Source organism: Dromaius novaehollandiae, chromosome 26, assembly GCF_036370855.1.
Source record: "Dromaius novaehollandiae isolate bDroNov1 chromosome 26, bDroNov1.hap1, whole genome shotgun sequence".
Taxonomy (NCBI): Eukaryota; Metazoa; Chordata; class Aves; order Casuariiformes; family Dromaiidae; genus Dromaius; species Dromaius novaehollandiae.
In genome coordinates, this window is record NC_088123.1 from 3,439,033 (window position 1) to 3,458,543 (window position 19,511).

Below are 19,511 nucleotides of genomic sequence, written 5' to 3' on the forward strand. Positions count from 1 at the left end.
CCCGGTTTCAGTATTTGCTGGGATTTTTGGCTGATAATGTGGCTAAACCAGGCTAAACTGCTCTTAGCGATGATGCTGGAGCAACATGATGGCTGCAGCAAAGCGAAAAGCTCCCACAGCCACTTTAGAGCCGGCAGTTACCCGATAAAGAGCCTCAAAGTCTTTCCTCCCGCAGAAAACACCCAGACTTCTTTTTTTTAAATAGACCCCTGTGCAAAAAACTGAATTATGCAATTCAGTATCAGCCTCCCCGCTGCTTATCCGGGCCAAGACATGCTGCAAGCGGTGCCTTGCTTTTGCACCGTATCTCTGCCTCTGCGCAGGCAGAGCCTAGCGGCTGCGAGCTCCTAATTAACAGGGTTATTTTTAATTAACCGTGAGGCAGGCGTTGCACCGAGAGCTTGTTCCTCTGCAGCTCACCCGTAGTTCATCCCATCTCGGCTCGTTGCAGCGAAACACCCTCCCTGTGCACAGAGGAAGGGTGAAGCTAAGCCACCCCTGGGTCCTATTGCCAAAAATGTGGGAAACAGCCTTTTTTTTGGCTCCCATCCTACCAAAGAGGAGCAGGAAGGAGGGTTGAACCCCCGACGTGATTTCAAAAACTCCTAGATCCCCCCCAGAATATCTTTATTTATTGCAATGATCCACCGTCTCCGTGCAGGAGCGCGGCGGGGGGGTTTATCCGCTCGTCTCGGCCCCCGGCGCGGTGCAGCCCTCGGAGCATCCCTCTCCGGTCCCCGCCGTGGCCACCTCCGTCCAGGCTCCCGGCGCAGGATGGGGGCCGCCGGGGGTCCCCAGGGCGGGCGGGGCGCTGGCAGGGGGCAGCGGGCGGGGACTCAGCCCCGGAGCCGCGGCGGCGTCCCGGCAGCCGTAGAGCCGGTTGACCCGAGCGGCGTCGGAGGCGCTGAGCCCCCGTCGCTGGCCCAGGGGGGCCGCCGGGGCCCGCAGCGGCGTGATGGTGGGTGCCCCGCTCCGGCTGAAGGCGTATCTGGCAGGGGGGGGGATTAAAAATAAGGTCCCAGGCGTTGGGGAGGAGAGGACGGGCGCCGCGGCGGGGCCGGGCTCACCTGCTGTAGTGCAGCACCGAGGAGTAGTCGTAGCCCACCAGCATGTTGGGCGTCCGGGACTTCATGAAGTTGCCCTCAAAACCTGCCGAGAAGCCAGAAGACGCCTGAAGGCTTCGCCCGCCCTGCCGAGACCCGGCGCTGGGTCGGGCACGGGCAATGCCGGTGGCTCACCGGGCAGGATGTTGTCCCAGGAGATGCTGATGTAGTCGTCGCGGTCAGCGCGGCTGTGCTCGTGCCAGAAGCCGGCCACGTGCATGAGCTCGTGCAGGGCCACCCCCTTGCCCCCGCGCAGGCAGGCGGGCGCCAGGGAGAGCGGCTGCATCCCGCCGGCGCGGCCCACGCTGGAGAAGCACCTGAGCGGAGAGAGGGCCTGGCTTGATGTGTGGTGTGATGGCATCACCGATGGGCGCACGTCTCCACATCACCCATGGGTGCACGTCCTCCCCATCACCACGTCTCCCATCACCCATGGGTGCACGTCCATCATCTACGTGCACATCCTCCCCATCACCACGTCTCCCATCACCCATGGGCGCACGTCCATGATCTACGTGCACGTCCTCCCCATCACCACGTCTCCCATCACCCATGGGCGCACGGCCATCATCTACGTGCACATCCTCCCCATCACCACGTCTCCCATCACCCATGGGCACACGTCCATCATCTACGTGCACATCCTCCCCATCACCACGTCTCCCATCACCCATGGGTGCACGTCCATGATCTACGTGCACGTCCTCCCCATCACCACGTCTCCCATCACCCATGGGCGCACGTCCATGATCTACGTGCACATCCTCCCCATCACCACGTCTCCCCATCACCCATGGGCACACGGCCATCATCTACGTGCACATCCTCCCCATCACCACGTCTCCCCATCACCCATGGGCGCACGTCCATCATCTACGTGCACGTCCTCCCCATCACCACGTGTCCCCCATCACCCATTAGGCCATGTCCCTCCGCTACTGCTGCTATGGATTTCCCTCCACCCCATCACTGACGGGCGTGTGTCCATTGCCTACGGGCCATCATTAGCCATGGGGACATGTCCATCACCCCACGCGTCCCCCATCTATGGGCACACATCCTCCTTCCATGATGGGGACGTGCCCACGGGGAGATGCGTGCCCATCATCTACAGACCCACGTCCCCGTCTCCCCATGGGCACGTCCCCATCATCTACAGACCCATGTCCCCATCTCCGCATGGGCACGCATCTCCCCATGGGCACGTCCCCATCATCTACAGACCCACGTCGCGTCTCCCCATGGGCATGTCCCCATCATCTACAGACCCACGTCCCCATCTCCCCATGGGCACGTCCCCATCATCTACAGACCCACGTCCCCATCATCTACAGACCCACGTCCCCGTCTCCCCACGGTCACGTCCCCATCATCTACAGACCCACGTCCCCATCTCCCCATGGGCACGCCTCCATCATCTACAGACCCACGTCCCCATCATCTACAGACCCACGTCCCCGTCTCCCCATGGACACGTCCCCATCATCTACAGACCCACGTCCCCATCATCTACAGACCCACGTCCCCGTCTCCATGATCTACAGACCCACGTCCCCATCTCCCCATGGGCACGTCCCCATCATCTACAGACATGTCCCCATGGGCACGTGTCCACCGTCTACAGACTCATCTCCCCATCACCCCAAGGGCACTCGTCCCCCTTCATCTACCGGCACCGACACGGTCCCCTCACCGCAGCCTTCCTCCCCGCTCCCTCACCCCCCTCGCTGGGGTCAACGGCCGCCCGGAGCCCACTGACCCAGCCATGGGAGCGATGGAGACGAAGTCCCTCTGGGAGGAGCGCGGGACGAAGCGGACGCACGTGAGCCTCGCAAAGTCGCCGAACGCTTCCTCGAGCGCCTTCAGGCTGGCGTTGTCTGCCGGGAGAAGACGCGGCGGCTCGGCACCCGGCCGCGGCACGTCCCCGCGGGAGCCACCTCCGCTCCCACCTACCATATCGGCCGGCCACGGCGTAGGGGATGTGGACGACGCCTCTCCTCTTGGGCCACTTGGCGTTGGCGGACGCGAGCGCTCTGGAGGTGCCCTGGCGAGCGGCGGGTTGGCGAGGTGCCCCGGGGCCAGATCCGGCCGACGGGGACACGTTTCCCTGCCCGGGACTTGGGGCACGATGACGCCTGGCAGCAGCTTTGGGGTCTGCCAGCACCGTCTCCGTAGGCACCAGCCTCCCCCCCCACCAAAAAACCCTTTTTCTTTATTAATTTACAAGGTCCCCAAGGAGAGCGGGGCAGCCCGACCCCCTCGGTGGCCCCGGCGTCCCCACTCACCACCCGGACGATGTCCCCTTCGAGGAGGAAGCTGCTGTTGGGCACCTCGAGTGCTGCAAGGGCAGAGCGGGGGGCGGCTGAGAACGGGGCAGCTCAGCTCAGCTGCCACCCCGGGGGCTCGCGCCCACCCCAAGCCCCTCCGGGTTCCCCCCCACCCCGAGGACGGGGCTCCCACGAGCTCCTCGGGCTCCCAAAACACCGCCGAGCCCCTCACCTCCGTTGATGCTGAGGATGTCATCGCCCCACGGGCCACCATCACGCTGGGGGGTCCCCATGCCCCACGCGTCCCCAGGGCCACCTGCGAGGGGACCAGAGGCTGAGCCGGGCCGCGGCGGCCATAACAACGGAGCAAAAAAGCTTCGTGCGACCCCCGAATCCTCGGCAGGGCGGAGGAGAGCTCCGCTCCTACCTCCCAGCAGCCAAAAGATGCTGCGAAGCAGCAGCCAGCCACCAGCCACCATCATGCTGCCAACACACCTGAAACCTCCTCGGGCCAAACTACTTATAAATCATTCGTTATTGCTAAATAATTCGGGGCAGGTGGGACCTGGGGCTGCTCGGCTGGAGGACGATTCACCCCCAAGCAGCATCGAGGCAGCGGCTTGGTGCCAACAGCCGCGAGAATGGTGTATCAACCCTGTAAAAACACCCGCGAACGCGAATTGCTGCAGGCACAGAGGGGGGTTCACAGGCGGTTGTGCCAGCCGGGAGGATAAATCAGGAACGGGATAAATAATTACTATAATTTAATAATTAGTATGATTTTTTATAATTATAATAGTGATAATATTTTAGCGATATATGGAATATAAATAATTTCCAGGCAGGGATTACAGGGAGCGCAGGTGGGCTGTAAGGGGGGTTTCCCTATCGAGCACCGCTGCAGGGACGGACCCCGGACCCGGCGGGCAGCCCCGGCCGTGCTGGGGCTTCGTTAACGCCGGGGGGTTAATTGGAGCATGTTTCCTGCTCGAATCACAGGGCTGAATGCCGGGGGAATGAAAGCACCCGCAAGCGGAGCCGGCCGTGCACGGCGCAGGGCGGAAGGGGAAGCGGCCCCTGTTTCCGTCGCACCCCTGCCCGCTCCCACCGCCCGCTCGCTTTGCCCCAAAAATATAAATCGCTGGATTTTCGCATTCGATTTGCCCCCAGCGGGGCCCAAAGCCGCAGGAAGGGTCGGTCCCCACCGGCTGCATCCCCGGTGGCTGCATCCCCGGCGCCCAGCCCAGCTCGCGGAGCCTTTCCCGGAAAACACGAGCACTCGAGGCCGCCCAGGAGTAGTTTGGCTGTTGCTATGACAGATGATTTATTAATATTTTTGCCAGTCATACAGATTCCTCCATCCCCCCCCGTCCCCCGCTTCGCCGAGGATCGGCCCCGTCGAGGAGGGTCAGAGTCCCCCCGATCCCGCCGAGAGCCGCGGTGGCCGCGCGAGCCATCGCCAGGAAGCAGCTTTCAGTCCCCCGGTTAGTCGTGGCAGAAAGGCGCTCGCTGATCCCACGAGCAAGAAACAACAGCTAAAAAAAAACCCCCAAAACCACCCCAAGGTCGTATTCGCCCCAGTTTACGCAGTTCTAGTTCAGGCCTCCCACCCGAGCAACGCCAAATCCCCCCGCCGCGACCCCCGCCGCTCCCAGGGGCAGCGACGTGTCGAAGGGTCTTTTGCCGGCAAAACGACGGCAAAGCCGTCGCCGCACTGCCGAGGCCGGCGGGGGCTCCGAGTCACCCCGAGAGCAAGGCACTTGGGCGGCAGAGCGGCCCCCCCGGCTCCACGGCGAAGCCGAACCGACGCTCGGTGCCGCGGCGGTGACCGCCGCCGCCTCCCGCCGCCGCCGATGGGAGCGCGGTGAATTAGCAGCGCTGCCGAGACCGGAGAGGCGGCGTCGGAAAAGCAAGTGGGACGTCGCGGGGCGGTACTGGCCGTGGCGGTTTGCTGGACCCAGCAACGTTTGGGTCCGGGAGTCCAAAGAAAGACGAGAAAAGGAGGGATCGGGCCGAGGATGGAGAGACGCCGTCCGCGCCGCAACGGAAGAGGTGTTTCTATGGTATTCCTTCCTATCGGGGGGAAAAAAATATATATGGTACAGAAAGGTGATTACACGACATTACACTTCATCGGCCTGGCCACGGACACGCATCACGCGGGGGGCAGGACCGCCACCCCCATCCTCAGGCTACCCGGCGGGAGGAAGCGGAGCTTTGGAGACGAGGGGGGGGGGAAAAAAGCCAAACTAAGCTCCAGTGGCTGCACATCACAGGTCCTTCTGCCGACCCCCGGGGCTCGAAGCGCGGGGGCCGCGGCACCGGCGGGGGCCCCTCAGGCGTACTCCAGCTGGGCCGGGCTGCAGGTGCCTTCGCTCTTGTGCTCGGCGCTCGAGACGCTCGCTTTCCCCTCGCCGCCGCCGCTTTCGAGGGGCTTGGCCGACATATAGTCCCGCACTTCGATCTCCATCTTCTTGGCTTTCAGGGCGGCCGTGTGCAGCTTCTCCAGAAAGTCCGGCATGCCTGGCAGGAGAAGCGGGCAACAGTGAGCGAAGCAGGAGAGAGGAAAGGGATTCGTATCCATAAGCATCTGCTCTGCACCGCATTCTCCCTGCTGTCCCTGGGCCCCGGAGATGCTACCCTAAATCCCACCAGTTTGGGAGAAAGCAAGAGCATCTAAGGTGCAAAGCCCTTCTCCCGCTTCTGCAACCGATTCTGCGCAAGATCTTCCCCCTTGACCCCCTTCTCCAGCTCAGTTTTCATCTTTTCTAATTCTTCTCCCTGCTAATCACGGCTGAGGAACGAACCGAAGCTCAGCACCGAGTTTTATTGCGGCTGCGTCTCGCCGCCCCGCTGGCGTTAAGGTATTTCTGACGCTTCCTGCCCTCGGCCCCCGCGCTGAGTTATAACCTCGGGAAAGCAACGCTTTGAGGTTTCCTACCGCTAGCTGTGTCTCAGGCTGAAAAAACCTATGAAACTTCAGCCAGAATTGGTTCCCTGTTGTTCAAGAACAAGGCGAGGGTACTTCAGTCCACTTTTTTTCTTTTTTTTTCATTAAAAAACCCCCCTCTCATTGAGATCTTGTGTCTTTGTGTTCTGTAAGAGAGGCAAAAAGCGTGCGTGGACCTCCCTGCCCTACAAGAGCGTGGATTCTTCCTAGCCCTGTGAAAGCCCAGCCAAGCTACGAGGCTTTCGGGAGTCACTCCGTCTTGGAGCTAACATGCCGCGGGGCTTAAATATCATGGGTCAGCCCTGGGCAGCAAGTGTGGTCCCGTGAGGATCTGGGTTTTGGAGTTGGATGTGGAATCCCATTTGGAAAAGGATTCCTCCAGCCACTGGTCCTTCTGTCAGCTTGTCTCGCCTGTGCTCAGCAATGCCGTGATGCGCGTGAAGCAAAAAGGGATGGAGATGGTGGGAGTTTAAGGGGGTTTAAGCAAAATGCTTCTTCAAACACCTGGAAAACAGGTCTGGTGTCAATCCTCCACTCATCTCTGAACCCCCTTACTAAGAACTGCAAGCCTCGTGCCTTCAAATTATTAGTTTATAGAGAAGGAGAGTCATTTTTCTATGATCCACCCCAAATTCCAGCAGAGAGGTCTGCGCTTGGAATCGAGAGGGGACCCCTGCCTCTGCCCGAGGAAGGCAAACAGCTTCACGCCATTAAAACCTCTGCCTCTGTGGGGCTGTGCTTCCAATATCCAACATTTTCATTCTAAAAACGAGAGTTAAGTGCAAAATCCAAAATCAAGGCAGTCTCTGCAACGTGCAGCTACTGGGGCAGCGGCGTACCCATATTATTGCAGCCTTCCCCTAGTCTTAGAGGCTTTAAACAGGGTATTCTGGAAGAAAATAGGTTTAAGGGGTGAAAGGAAAGCTGACGTGGTTGGCTGTAGATGTTTTCAGTTTGTTAGGGATGAAAGAGCAGGGAATTGGCAAGAAAAAAGGGTTGCTCTAACGGTGAAATGTGTTAACGCATTTAAACTCTTCCTTGCATCAATCCCTATGACAAAAGTTGTGTGATGCTAGAAACAAACAAAAATCACTGTAGCCAAAATGTCTGCAAGTGGCTGCTGGTTTTATTCCTTGTTCTTTATTTGTCTTTTTTATTAGTTTTATTATAAAAACAAAACTTAAGGATGAACGTAGCCCCTTTTACTCCCATCCCGCTAGAAAGCGGTTCTCTAAATCCTTCCCCTCCTCAGAGAGGACCGTCAAACTCCCCGTTAGTACCAGGACAACGGTCTGTTCAGTCCTTCCCAGACCCTGCAAATGCCGGTGGGGTTTATTTTTTGTGTTTTGGGTTTTTTTTTTTCTTTCTTTCTTAAAGCTAGTTCCACTGTGGGAATCTCAGCGTAGGCACTGCGTCTGCAACAAAAAGCAGTCCCCCCCCGTTCGCTGACATGACGGGAAAGAATTACATCCCAGAAATACTTAAAGTAAGGAAGAAAAGAGTTCAGCTCAGTAGGAAAAGGTGGATCTCAACTACTCAAGCTCGAGACAGGTCAGGAGGAGCCTTTGAGATCTTGCTTTTCCTTCGCTCTGCCTAAGGTGAGAAACAGCATCCGCGTGCAGGGCTCTGGTGCAGAGACCCCCTTCCTCCTCACGGCCAGGAACGCAAGCAGAAGTTCCTCCCCATAAGAGCAGTCACCAAAAATACCCGAAATCCCCCAGGCAAAGGCCAGCGGCCTCAGAAATCAACCCTTGCCTCCCACGGCTACTCGGGGCGCTTGCGGCCCTGTGCAGGCTCAGGATACCGAAGGCAGCAGCGCTTAGCTCTGTCCACAAAAAGGAGCCTGATGAATTTCTACAAGGTGCCTTCTCGCGACCACAGGTTAAAGGCAGCAACTCACCGCTCGAGACCATCCAGCTGACGCAGTAGCGTGGGAACACGGTTTGTGGGTTGTCGCTGTATGTCAGCAAGTAGTCGAAACCGTTCTGAAAAAGGAGAAGGCCAGTGAGTCTCACCTGGCAGGGGAACTCTGTTGGGTGTTACTGGACCGTTCGCATCTATATTTCTTCCTTGCTGTCGCTGGTAAGCGGAGGGCAATTTGATCAGAATGATGTCATCTCTACAAATACCACAGTCAGTATTTAATTAAAAGTATGATCAGGTTTTCTATGGTCCATTTTGAAATGGAACAGACAGCTGCTCACATCTGACAGCGAGCACTGCTGTCTCTACAGGGCTTTGATCGACATATTAAGGAGGAAGCGATGTGGTGATGCACACTGATATCAGACCCAGTGAAAGCAGAGGAAGGTTTTAGAAGGAAGGTGTCATTCAACCCAGAGTTTCACTGCCCCAGCACACCCTCTTCAGGTTCTAGATATCCTGCAAAGACCCAGTAACGCTTGTTCTGAGAAAGTTAAGCACAAGAGACAAGACTTCAGAGGCTTAAGACTGTTTTTTAAAGAGAGTCTGGTTCTCTGAAGCCAAATATTTGGCTCTCCAGGGGAACCAAACTCCTTTAGAGCGAGTCTCGAGCTACCTGGTCAAAATTCCTAGTCCTCTCAGCACGGCACGTTTCACTTCTGGATGCAGGGAAGGGTTTTCTAGCTTTAGCACTCAGGAAACAAACTGAACCCTCTTTTCCGACCTTATATTGTTTACCCCAGATTATTGTTATGGACATCAACTACAGAACGTAGTTTCTGTCCAAGCAGTAGTTTAATTAGCGGCAAGCGGCTTTTCCATTACATTTCCCAGACCATCTAAAACTCACCTCATCAAACGTTTTGTGCGGACGGATGACCATCTGAGATTCGTAGGTTCTGACCCGAACGTACTCGGGATCTTCTGGGACGCTTGGGTGCTCCACTGCCCTGGAGGAGACACAACAGAAGGAGCGTTACAGCTAAGGACGACACCCTCACAACACGATCTGGGCTGCTCCCAAACCTGCTGACGCAGGGCAGGTACTAAGGGAATAAAGTTTTCACCCTAGAGAAGGGGGTTGTTTTTTCAAGACAGATCCCTGAGCTTTTGCAGCTATTTAGAAAAGCTCACAAAATCTGTACCCAGCTCTTAACAATTGGTGTCAGAACTTCTACAGCTAGGAAACAGGAACAAAGCACTAAAATGACTTTATCGGTTACCAAGGGAGTCATTAATAAAATAAAAAGCTCGACTCTTTCAGCAAGCAGGGCTGACATGACCCTCACTAGAGACACGATCGACCAGGAGGCAGCACGCCCTCACATCCTGGAAAATACACAATACATACCGTGACACTAGTACCATCATATTGTTCTCTTTGTCTACGCTGTACCGCCGAACATATACGTAATCTCGTGAGTACATAGGGTACTGGAGAAAGGAAAGGACAGAAATCAATCTCAGCAGCCGTTTGCGTGCTCTTAAGGAGGACAAACGAAGCAGGAAAGCAGGAATCACTCACCGGAAAGTGAGTTACCCAGTGAATCACTTCTGAACCAGTGGCCAGGTCTCTCTCAATGACATCCAACTTGATGACCAGCGAGTCCCACTTCTTCCTATACTCAGTGTCCAGCTGGCAAGGGAGAGCGAGCAAAGCCCACACATAACCAATGTCATCACTAAAGGAAGATAACCGTCCGTTTTCCTCATCTCGGGGGAACAAACCAACTCTCACGGCCAAGTTTTATCCTCCAAGAAATTAAAGACTTTTTGAAAGATGTCAGCAGAGAAGGACGCACTGGGGCACCACGCTACCCGTCAGAGTACGCAGAGGGAGAACTAGGATCAGAAATCTGATGATGTCCTGCACCGTACCAAGGCCTAGGGCCCACGCGTGCCGACACTTTGCTTCCAGCAGGAATGAGCAGCACAGACTGATCAGAGAAGCAGGTAAACACGGGATAACTTGGCCCGTTCTAATCTGTGTTAAGACCTAATCTAAGTTGGTTTAGATCATGCAAATGATACAAACAGAAGATGACACTCACCGCTTTTCCATCCCACCCCTTCTGGCAAAGGATGCGAAGTAATACTTTATTTCTAACACATCGTATAGCCTAGATTTCACACATACTCACCTGGACGTTGAAGAACTGCCTGGGAGTCACATCTGTGTATGTTCCAAATACTGCAGTAAAGAGGAAATTTTTAGTCACAGACATAAGCAAGTTTTTAATCTCACTGCAGCAAGATTTCAAGGAAAAGTCATTTTCCAAGGCAAGTGTCAGGGCTAGGACCACTCTCAAGAGCCAATGGGGCCAGAGAGGGGAGTAAAGGATAACAGTTTTGCATTTCTTCAGCCTCCTATAAACAAAGGCCAGACAGGATGCACGTGACACACACGTCTGACGGCTGCGCGGTGACTCACGCAGAAATAAAACTACGCGAGCAGGCGGAGCACGGGGAGCCAAATTACCTCGGTACTGATACAAGTGGGTGCCCTTGATGGGACGCCTCCAGAGCTTGAAGTGCTTCTTGTCCATGATCATCTCCCAGGGCTGCTCCCCCGAAGCGGACACCGCTTCTCTTTCCGATTTGGACTCTAGCCTCGGATAGTCGTCTGGGGTGCTGCCGTGAAAGAGGCTGGATATGTTCTCCATGTGCTTCATCTCTTGTGCAGATCTGGGGCGAGGAGAAAGGAGAGGAAATGCCAGTCAGCAATAAAAGCTTTGTCAGAGGACAGAGCCTTTCTGCTCTGGACGGAGCCTCTGAGGCCTGCTAAGCGCCCTGAGCAAGCTACAGGCCTTATCTAGCGTGTTATTGCTGCAGAAAAAGCAGTCTCAGCTCTCCCTTCATGCCCGGATCATTTCACCAGCAAACAAAAACACGCTCAGCTACACACTGTAGCTGCTGTAGATTTTTATCTTTTGTCCCAGCGGTCTTATGTTATAACACGGTGTTAAAAATTGCTTTGTAGCGCGTTCAGAAGGGGCTTCCTACGCGCGCTTCTAAGGTGGAAACCTATTCTGTGGTTAGCTGCAGCTGTCAGGGACTCCATAACCCAAGCAGGCCCCTTTCGGTGCTGTGAAGAGACATCTGCAGCACAAAGGAGGATTGCAAGGCAAGGAGAGGGGGAAAAAAAAAGCAAAGCTGGGGGATGACAGCAGCTGCATTGTGTCAGCTCTGTTTTGTAGCGGAAGCGCACACGGGCTTGTTCCTTGCACAGATGGGCACAACTTTCTGCAAGGCTAGAAACACTTTGGCTACGAGGAGATTCGGCAAACCACCGCCAGCATCTTGCACGGGTTTTTGCCCTTCCGTAAAGGCCTGATTCCCTGTGGCAGATTAGCCCGGGTGATTCACGGAGACGGCTCCAAAACACCTGGGGAGGGCTACAGCAGCCCTTCACCTGCAGACACAGGTCAGACAACACGAGGGGAAACCAGACTTTGCTGGGAGCTGCAACATATCACACATTTCTTGTGCATGTAGTAACAAAAAGCTGGAGAAGGAGCCATCAGACACTCACAAACCAAGATTTCTCAGCATCCCCAGGAAAGAACCCAGCAAAAACTACCCAGCCGCAAAGAACGAAATGCGGGAAAAGATGGATTCGAGGGAAAAACACATTTTTGGAACGAAGCAACCAAGGCATGACGCTGTGCACAGAAATAACGCTCGCAGCACCGGAGCTGTGCTGAGTCAGTGCAGGAGCACGGGCTAAACCTGCTCAGTGAAGCTGCCAGTAATATTCTAGGACAGACTGTTTCCAGCTTGCTGACGGCACGGTTATTAGCCGGACACATAAGCCTGTGTAAGCGGATGGAGGTCCCGTGGGATCCTGCAATGTGATCGGACGTGGGGGAGGGCAGAAGGGGAATCCGTGCTATTTCGGAGGACGGATTAGCTTGTTGAGTCCGCTGAAGTCTGCAAAATGGCAAGAAGCGAGTCGCAAACAGCGGCCGGCGTTTGCAAGGTAACAAACGGGTACATCGGCCTCTCCCACGAGAAGTTTGGCAAGACTGACCCTCCTCAAGAAGAGACTCTCACAAACGCAGCTCTACGGACCATTAAATCTCCAATTTAAGCCTCCTTCACCTAGAAAAACTGGTACTAGGGCAAAAGCACTGGAGTGAGGTTGAGATCGAGATTCCTGAAGAAAAGGAGGAAGAGGAGAGCATAGGAAAAAACTTTCCACTGCGGAATAAATCCCTTCTAGCTCGGGCTTCAGTATCCAAAAATAAAATGGTAGAAAGGAAGGGCTCATCCTGTAGTCCCGTGCAAATACAGAGCAGGCAACGCTGTACTTCACCCTCCTTCAGCTCAGGCTGTCACATCAGCAGCAGCCTCCCAGGGACGCGGGCAGCACTGGGAAGTGCCGTGCACTGACCTGCTGCAGGATCCCCGAGGAAGGAAGATCGTTAGTTGTCTGTAGCGTTTTCAGCCTCTCTGAGCCCTGCCGGTGCCTGAAGACACTAATTATATTAAAGTAATTAGCATCAGCCCGTAACTAAAGCACCAATTTGCAACCTGTAAGGCAGGTCTCACCAGTCTGGTGAATCAATGTTGATGTTCCCTGGAAATTCCCGAAGTAATGACTTCCCCTGCTGCTGGGCTAAAAGCTTTACGTTGCGATGTGTTTGCTCGCTGCCGGCCTTCACCTTCAATTCCCACTCTGGGGAAAGAGGATCCTGAGGAGATTTACAGCAGCTCCACGCAGCAAAGCATTTCTCTGCCCACTTCTTTCCTTATTGCAGCAAGATGTCAGAAAGCAGCACCCGGTTCTCTTGTCTGGTTCCAGTTATTGCGTTATCCAAGCTACGCAGCATCTTCTCCATCAAAAATTCAAGCCTTTCCCAGCACCCGGCAGCTGCGCGGGAGCCGGCGGGTGCTGCGACAGCCTGGGGCAAGTCGGCGCGACACCACGGTGTTGGTCCCACCCTGGCACCGCCACCCTTCCCAGGGCAGAGGCCTGATTCGGCTCTCCCCATCGCTGCTCACGGGGAGAGTCCCGCTCCCGCCCGTCGCCTCCATCCCCCACCCCACATATTCCCACCTCCGATGTATTTATCGGAGCGCTCACGCAGCCCCTCCACGAGCCAACTCGGCTCCGTAATCCGGCAACAAAAACAAAACCCGAACCAGCTACTTTTCTGCTGCTTTAGCAAACTGAGATCAAGCTCGCAGAGAGGCTCAGGGAATATCAGAGCCAGCATCCCGCGGGCGGGAGCGGGGCCCGCGAGGGCTCCCATTTTCCGCAGCAGCAAGCTGGGGAATCAGCTCGGCCGTTTGTACCGCCGCAGCTTCGGCTAAGGCTGATTCGGGGACCTTTTTGACCTTGATCATTCAAGTGACCGCAGCTGAACTCATGCCAAACTGGACGGCAATAAATCCCAAAACAGAATCACCTTAAACGATCTTAAATTTTCTCCCCGTCCCTCAAAGGAGGAGGCACATTAGTGCAGCGCCCCAGAAGCTGACGCCAGGCTGAACGCCCAGGTTTGCTGCTGTTCGAACGCACGATCCTTCTGGGTCATCGCTCTCCATACGGCCCCTTCCCCTCTCCCCAGCTCGACGACGGCCCATTTTTTTGGGGAAAGGGAGCACGAGCTGGCTAAAAGCATTTTCACGCTCACTGCCCAGCCCTGGGAGAGCCGGGTCGGCATCGCTGTGCTCCGCAGGGACTGCTAACGCCCTTTAAACCCCGCTTTGGGAAGCGCTACGATTTACCTACCTCTCACAAGCCCGGACCTGCAACTTAAGCTGCTGTTACAAACAAAAATTAGCATTTAATTGCTGCCTGAAGATGTTCCCACCCTAACAGCAAAGCTGGCAGGGCCACATTACGCAAACACCCCCGCTCACCTCTGCATGGGCCGGCTTTGCTCGGCTCCCGACGCCCGCCGCTTCGCCGAACCCCTGCTGCCTTCGCTCCGGCGGCGACGAGGAATAGGAATACTCACGGGCGCCGTTTCGTCACCGTCGGCGTGGGAGGGCCAGCCCGCAGCCGAAGGACGGGCAGGCCCAAATGACAGGCGCGCGAGCCTCCTCCGTGGCCGGCGGCCAGCCGCGGCCTCAAATCCCTTTGGAAGCGCTCAGAGCCCGGCCGTCGCCCGCGCAAACAGGCACTGCACGACCGCCCGGCAGAGCGACGAGGCCTGGATTAATCGCAAGGAATTCAAAGCATTTCTGAAGGTGGTTTGGTACAATTTGCGATCGGGGCGTGAATTTGCCACGGGTCGTCTTTTTTTCGTGCTAGGAGAAGGAGAAAGCCAGCTGCACAGTGTGATTCTCGGCTGCACAAGTTGGCTTGATCTTCGCTTCATGTTTCAGCAAGTGCCCAGAAAAACTGCTTCTTGCCCGGGGCTCGCGCAAGGCGTTACAATACGAAGAAATGGGTTACGTTCCCCGAAATGTGCTGAAGTAGCTGCTGATAAATAAGCACTTTGGCTGCGTTTCTGCTTGGTATTTAAAGCGCGAGGTGCAATCCCCGCGTGGAGAAAGGCAACAAGATGGTGCCTGCTGCCCACAGGTTTTGCATTTAAAAATAAAGGATGGGGAACAGCAAGCGCTCAAAGCCCGGGAGCGTCTGAGCAGAGCTGCAGAAACGCCGCTGGGGCGAAGACGCCTGGTTTTCGTCTCTCTTTTCCCCAACCTGTGCATTGCTACCATGAAATACGTGACCTGCAAAGCAACTGGAAACAGCTCGCTCCAAGCTCCAGCGCATCCACGCAGCGACCAGTTCTCGGTCCCTTCAGCAAGCACGAGATCGAAGCTTTCCGCGACAGAAACCACCAGCTGTTTCAGAGCTCGACAGAGAAACTCCAAACACCATAGCCAGATGTTTTATTTACCGTTTTTAGGATAAAATCCTCGCATTGCTAGGAATTGCTGTACCAGAAGCACCTTATAGGGAAGGCAGAGCAACATCAGAGCAGGCACTCAAGATTTTTACTAATTTTACCAAGAAAAAAGCATAGCCTTGCTATCAAGGTAAATTAACAGATTTTGACAGCAAGCGTAATTTTTACAAGAATAAAGCAGGCTACGTTTTGGTGACACTTAAATTGTTTCCCAGGGACAGGCAGGAGAGAAGGAGCCGAGAAGACAACCAGAAAGACGATACCCCAGCGGGGCGAAGCTCTATTTTAAACCCCGTATGCGTCCGGTGTACCTGGCCGTGCCGCGGAGGTCTCCTAAAGACACAGGCATTCCTGCCTGCCAGCCAGCAAGGAGGAACAGAAACAGCAGCAATGAGTTTCAGAGGAATTAATGAGACGGGAAGGTTTTCCTTTTCACGGCCAGAAGGCAAACTGCAGCCTACCTCTCTCCTGCTGTATCGGATTCACAAAACGACCTTTTCTGGGCGAGATCACAAAATCCTTCTCACATTTTTAAGCAACAACAAGGAATTACACAGTGCAGCAACCTTTTAAGTGCCTTAACCTGTTGAAAAGCAAAACTGAGACACCGTAAGCCAAACGCTTTCAAAAAGCAGCTCCTGATTTTAAACACTTGGATTGCAAGACGCCCTTTCAAGCAGTCTTGCTTTTGATACGGTTTTTCCACGGTCAAAGCCCCAAAGGCTGAAGAAAGAGCAGCAGCAGATACAGAAACGGAGGTGCTTTTAGGAGGAGCCCGTCAGGCCCTTAAGAAAATAGTTAATCCCTAATCATTTGTGACAAGCCTCAGCGCAGGGCATTGCCTGCGTGCACAGAGCAAGCAAGACAGACGGAGCTGGGATAAAACCGAGGAAGGCTTCCCGCCGCTTCTCCCCCCACGCCGCAGACACGAGCCCGGCACCGTCCTGCAAGTTCAGCATACAAAGTTTTATTGTATTTATCTATGCCGTCTATTTTGAGCCTACTTACAGCATCAGCAATACCCCGTTTCCACTCATTTTGTGCAAAAAAAAGAGGGGCGAGAGCAGAAGACAGATTCAGAGGAAGGCAGGCTTCATCAATCCCACGACTTGTGAAATGAGTTTTACCTCGTTTTCAAGACCTCCTGCAATTCCCAACGACGGGCCAGTTATAACAAGCACCGAGCAAACAAATCCACTTCAAACTGACTTACTAAGAAATTATTACTCCCACAACAGGCAACAAGAGCGTGGTCATCATTTACTCGCCCCGGGTTAGAAACTGGCTTTAAAGACATCCCACGTGCTCCCACGTCACAGTCTCCCTCTTGACCACACATTTTTTAATCACACGAAATGGAAGAGTCTTACTAGCTCACAAACAAACAGGATTAGGGCTTTCTAGGCTTAAACCTAGCAAGCCACGACTGAAAGAGAGGAAATAATAAAAGGAATAATAAAAACGAACTCTACCTTGCTCTAGAAAGTGCATTAAAAAGGATCTGCTATTGGATTTGCCGAGTCCTTAAACGAAGGCGAGGAGGCTCAATCCTGCAGGAAGCGAGCGGGTGAACGAGCACAGCGCTGCCGGGAGTAACCTTGACCAAAACAGCCCTGCTCGGATTTTAATCGCGGGCCTAATCCAGCGCCTGCTGAGGCCAATGGAAACCGGTACGTGTTTATCATCAGCGTGAAGAGGAACCACGTTCACAAGCAGTTACAAGCTCCTGAAAGGCCTCGCTGTGCATAACCACACTGGAAACTCCCTCATCAGAGAAAACAAACAAAAGTAAAGACTTGCCCTTTTCAGCTTTTGTTGCACGTAAAGGCATGGGACATATGTAAAATGTTTGATGGGGTCATAAACCAACGTGAAGAGATGCAAAAGCAAAGGCTGTTTTTCCATTATGGCTAAGATCTGATTGAATATTATGCAAGCTCCTGACACCAGCGCGTTTAATGCCCACAACGCGGCCTGGGCAGCGCAGCGACGCTCCCGTGCACGAGCGATTTCACGCCGAAGTTTTAATTCCCCTCCCCAACTCGGCCTCGCTCGGTCACGCAGCACGGCTCGCGCTCCGAGGCAGGGCAGCGAAGCCACACGCTCCCGCGGCAATTCCCAAAAGCCAGCAAAAAGGCCGGAGATCCCTTCCCGGGAGGGGAACCGTTCCTGCTGCCGCCCCCCTCTACGGCTCCCCGAGTATTTGGGGGGGGGGGGGAGGCACCCCAGGCCCAGGAGGTTTGGGGGCATCCCGGAGGATTTGGGGAGGCACCTCTGGACTCGGGAGGATTTTGGGGGGCATCCCTGAGGATTTTGGGGGGTAGCCTGGGCACCGGAAAATTTGGCGGTGGAAGGGGAGACCCCAGGGCTTGAAGGATTTGGGGGGGGGGGCAATCCTGGCCCTGAGGGATTGGGGGGGGGCAGGGGAGAAGCATCCCTGAGGATTTGGGGAGGGGGAAAACTCCCAGGCCCTGAAGACTTTGGTGGGGGCATCCCTGGGCCATGAGAGATTTGGGGGGGGGGGGGGGACACAACCCCCTGAGGATTTTGCAGGGGGATTCCTGAGTCCTGAAGGATTTGGCTTGCGGGGAAATCGCTGAGGATTTTGGGAGGGGGGAAGCACCCCTGCGCCGTGAAGGATTTGGGGGGAATCCCTGAGGATTTGGGGGGAGCACCCCTGGGTCTTGGAAGGATTGGGGGGGCCACTCCCAGGCCCTGAAGGATTTGGGGGGGCACCCCCAGGCCCTGAAGGATTTGGGGGGCACCTCTGAGGAATTGGGGGGGCACTTCCAGGCCCTGAAGTATTTTGGGGGGGCACCTCCAGGCCCTGAAGGATATGGGGGGGCACTGCTAGGCCCTGAAGGCTTTTGGGCTGGGGGCTCCCCTGCGGATTTGGGGGGGGGCCACCCTCAGGCCCTGAAGCATTTGGGGGGGTGGGGGCTCCCCTGAGGAATTAGAGACCACCCCCAGGCCGTGAAGGATTTGGGGGGCACCTCTGAGGAACGGGGGGGGGGGCACTTCCAGGCCCTGAGGGATACGGGGGTGGGGGCTCCCCTGAGGAACTGGGGGCCACCCCCAGGCCCTGAAGGATTTGGGGCACCTCTGAGGAATTGGGGGGCCACCCCCAGGCCCTGAAGGATTTGGGGCACCTCTGAGGAATTGGGGGGCCGCTCCCAGGCCCTGAGGGGATCTTTTTTCGGGGGGGGGGGCACCCCCGGGCCGCGGCCCCGCGGCAGGCACCCACCGCTGCAGCTCCTCCTCCTCGATGCGCTGCCCGTCCCAGACGAAGACACCGGCGAGGGCCGCCATGAGGCGGCCGGCGACGGCGGCGGCGGCGGAGGAGGAGGAGGAGGAGCGGCCGCGGAGCAGCCCCCGCCACAGCCCGCGCCGCGCCCGCTCCGCCGCTCCGTCGCCGCCGCCGCCGCCGCCGCGCTGCCAGGCCTGCTGCGCCCGCCGCGCCCGCTGCCCCGTCACGTAGCTGCACTGCCGCGCCAGCAGGCCCAGCAGGCCGCGCCGCGCCGCGCCGCCCCCCGCCGCGCCGCCGGAGCCGGAGCCGCTACCGGGGGGGGCGGCGGCGGCGGCGGGCGGGCGCGGGCCGAGGCGCGCGGCGCGGGCGCAGCTGGCGACGAGGCCGGCGGGCGGCCGCCGCGGCTGCAACATGCCGGCCGCCTCCCCTCGCGGGTCTCTCCCCGCCCCCCCGCCCCCTCCCCGCGCGCCGCGCGGCGCGCCGCCGCCGCGTCACCGCCGGGCGCCCGCGCGCGCCCCGCCATTGGCCGCCGCCGCGCGGCGCCGCGCGCCCATTGGCCCGCCGCGGCGGCGGCCCGCCCCCGCCCACCCACCCACCCCCTCAGGCGCGGGCGACGGGACAAGGGCGCCGCGGACCTCCGCGCGGTGGGGCGGGGCCTGCCGCAGTAGGCGGGGCATGCCGCCGCAGAGGGGCGGAGCCTACCGCCGGGAAGGGGCGGAGCCTGCCGCCGTGGCCAGGCAGCAGGGTGCAGCGACGTGGTGCAGGGCGCGGTGCAGCAGGGCCCAGGGCCACGGTGCAGGCTGCAGCGAGCACGGTGCACGGCAGCAGCACCCAGCACGGCACGGTGCACGGCAGCAGCACCCAGCACAGCACGGTGTCACGGTGCAGCAGGGTGCCGTGCAGCGAGCTGCAGTGAGGCACAGCGTAACGCAAGGTAGCAATGCAGCACGGCGGGGCGCAACGCAGCGATGCACAATGCGAAGTGCACCGCGGCCATCAGACACCGTAGGTGCAATGCAGCACAGCGCAGCAGGACGCGGTGCAGCGCGGGCCCTGCAAACCCCACCCAGGCAGCCGAGGCGCACGGTAAACACGCCACGATGCCTCCCGCAGCATTTTGCTGCCCCCTGCTCGGTCACCTCCTCTGCTGCCTTT

General features: G+C 57.0%; 2 protein-coding genes across 2 annotated transcripts; both read right to left on the reverse strand.

Annotated features, from left to right (window-relative positions):
• Positions 1-608: 608 nt before the first annotated feature.
• ASTL (astacin like metalloendopeptidase) lies at positions 609-4,530 on the reverse strand. Its single transcript, XM_064497828.1, has 6 exons — positions 3,603-4,530; positions 3,389-3,441; positions 2,863-3,147; positions 1,239-1,420; positions 1,068-1,149; positions 609-988 (listed from the first exon to the last, which is right to left on the reverse strand). The coding sequence occupies exons 1-6, from the start codon at positions 3,642-3,644 to the stop codon at positions 679-681; spliced, it is 954 nt and encodes a 317-aa protein (XP_064353898.1). The 5' UTR covers positions 3,645-4,530; the 3' UTR covers positions 609-678.
• A 136-nt stretch (positions 4,531-4,666) lies between these two features.
• STARD7 (StAR related lipid transfer domain containing 7) lies at positions 4,667-18,817 on the reverse strand. The gene is made up of 8 exons (XM_064497827.1): positions 18,354-18,817; positions 10,723-10,928; positions 10,385-10,434; positions 9,769-9,879; positions 9,595-9,677; positions 9,094-9,193; positions 8,221-8,305; positions 4,667-5,893 (listed from the first exon to the last, which is right to left on the reverse strand). Exons 1-8 carry the CDS (start codon positions 18,767-18,769, stop codon positions 5,706-5,708), a joined length of 1,239 nt encoding a protein of 412 aa, XP_064353897.1. The 5' UTR covers positions 18,770-18,817; the 3' UTR covers positions 4,667-5,705.
• Between the last annotated feature and the right edge of the window lie 694 nt (positions 18,818-19,511).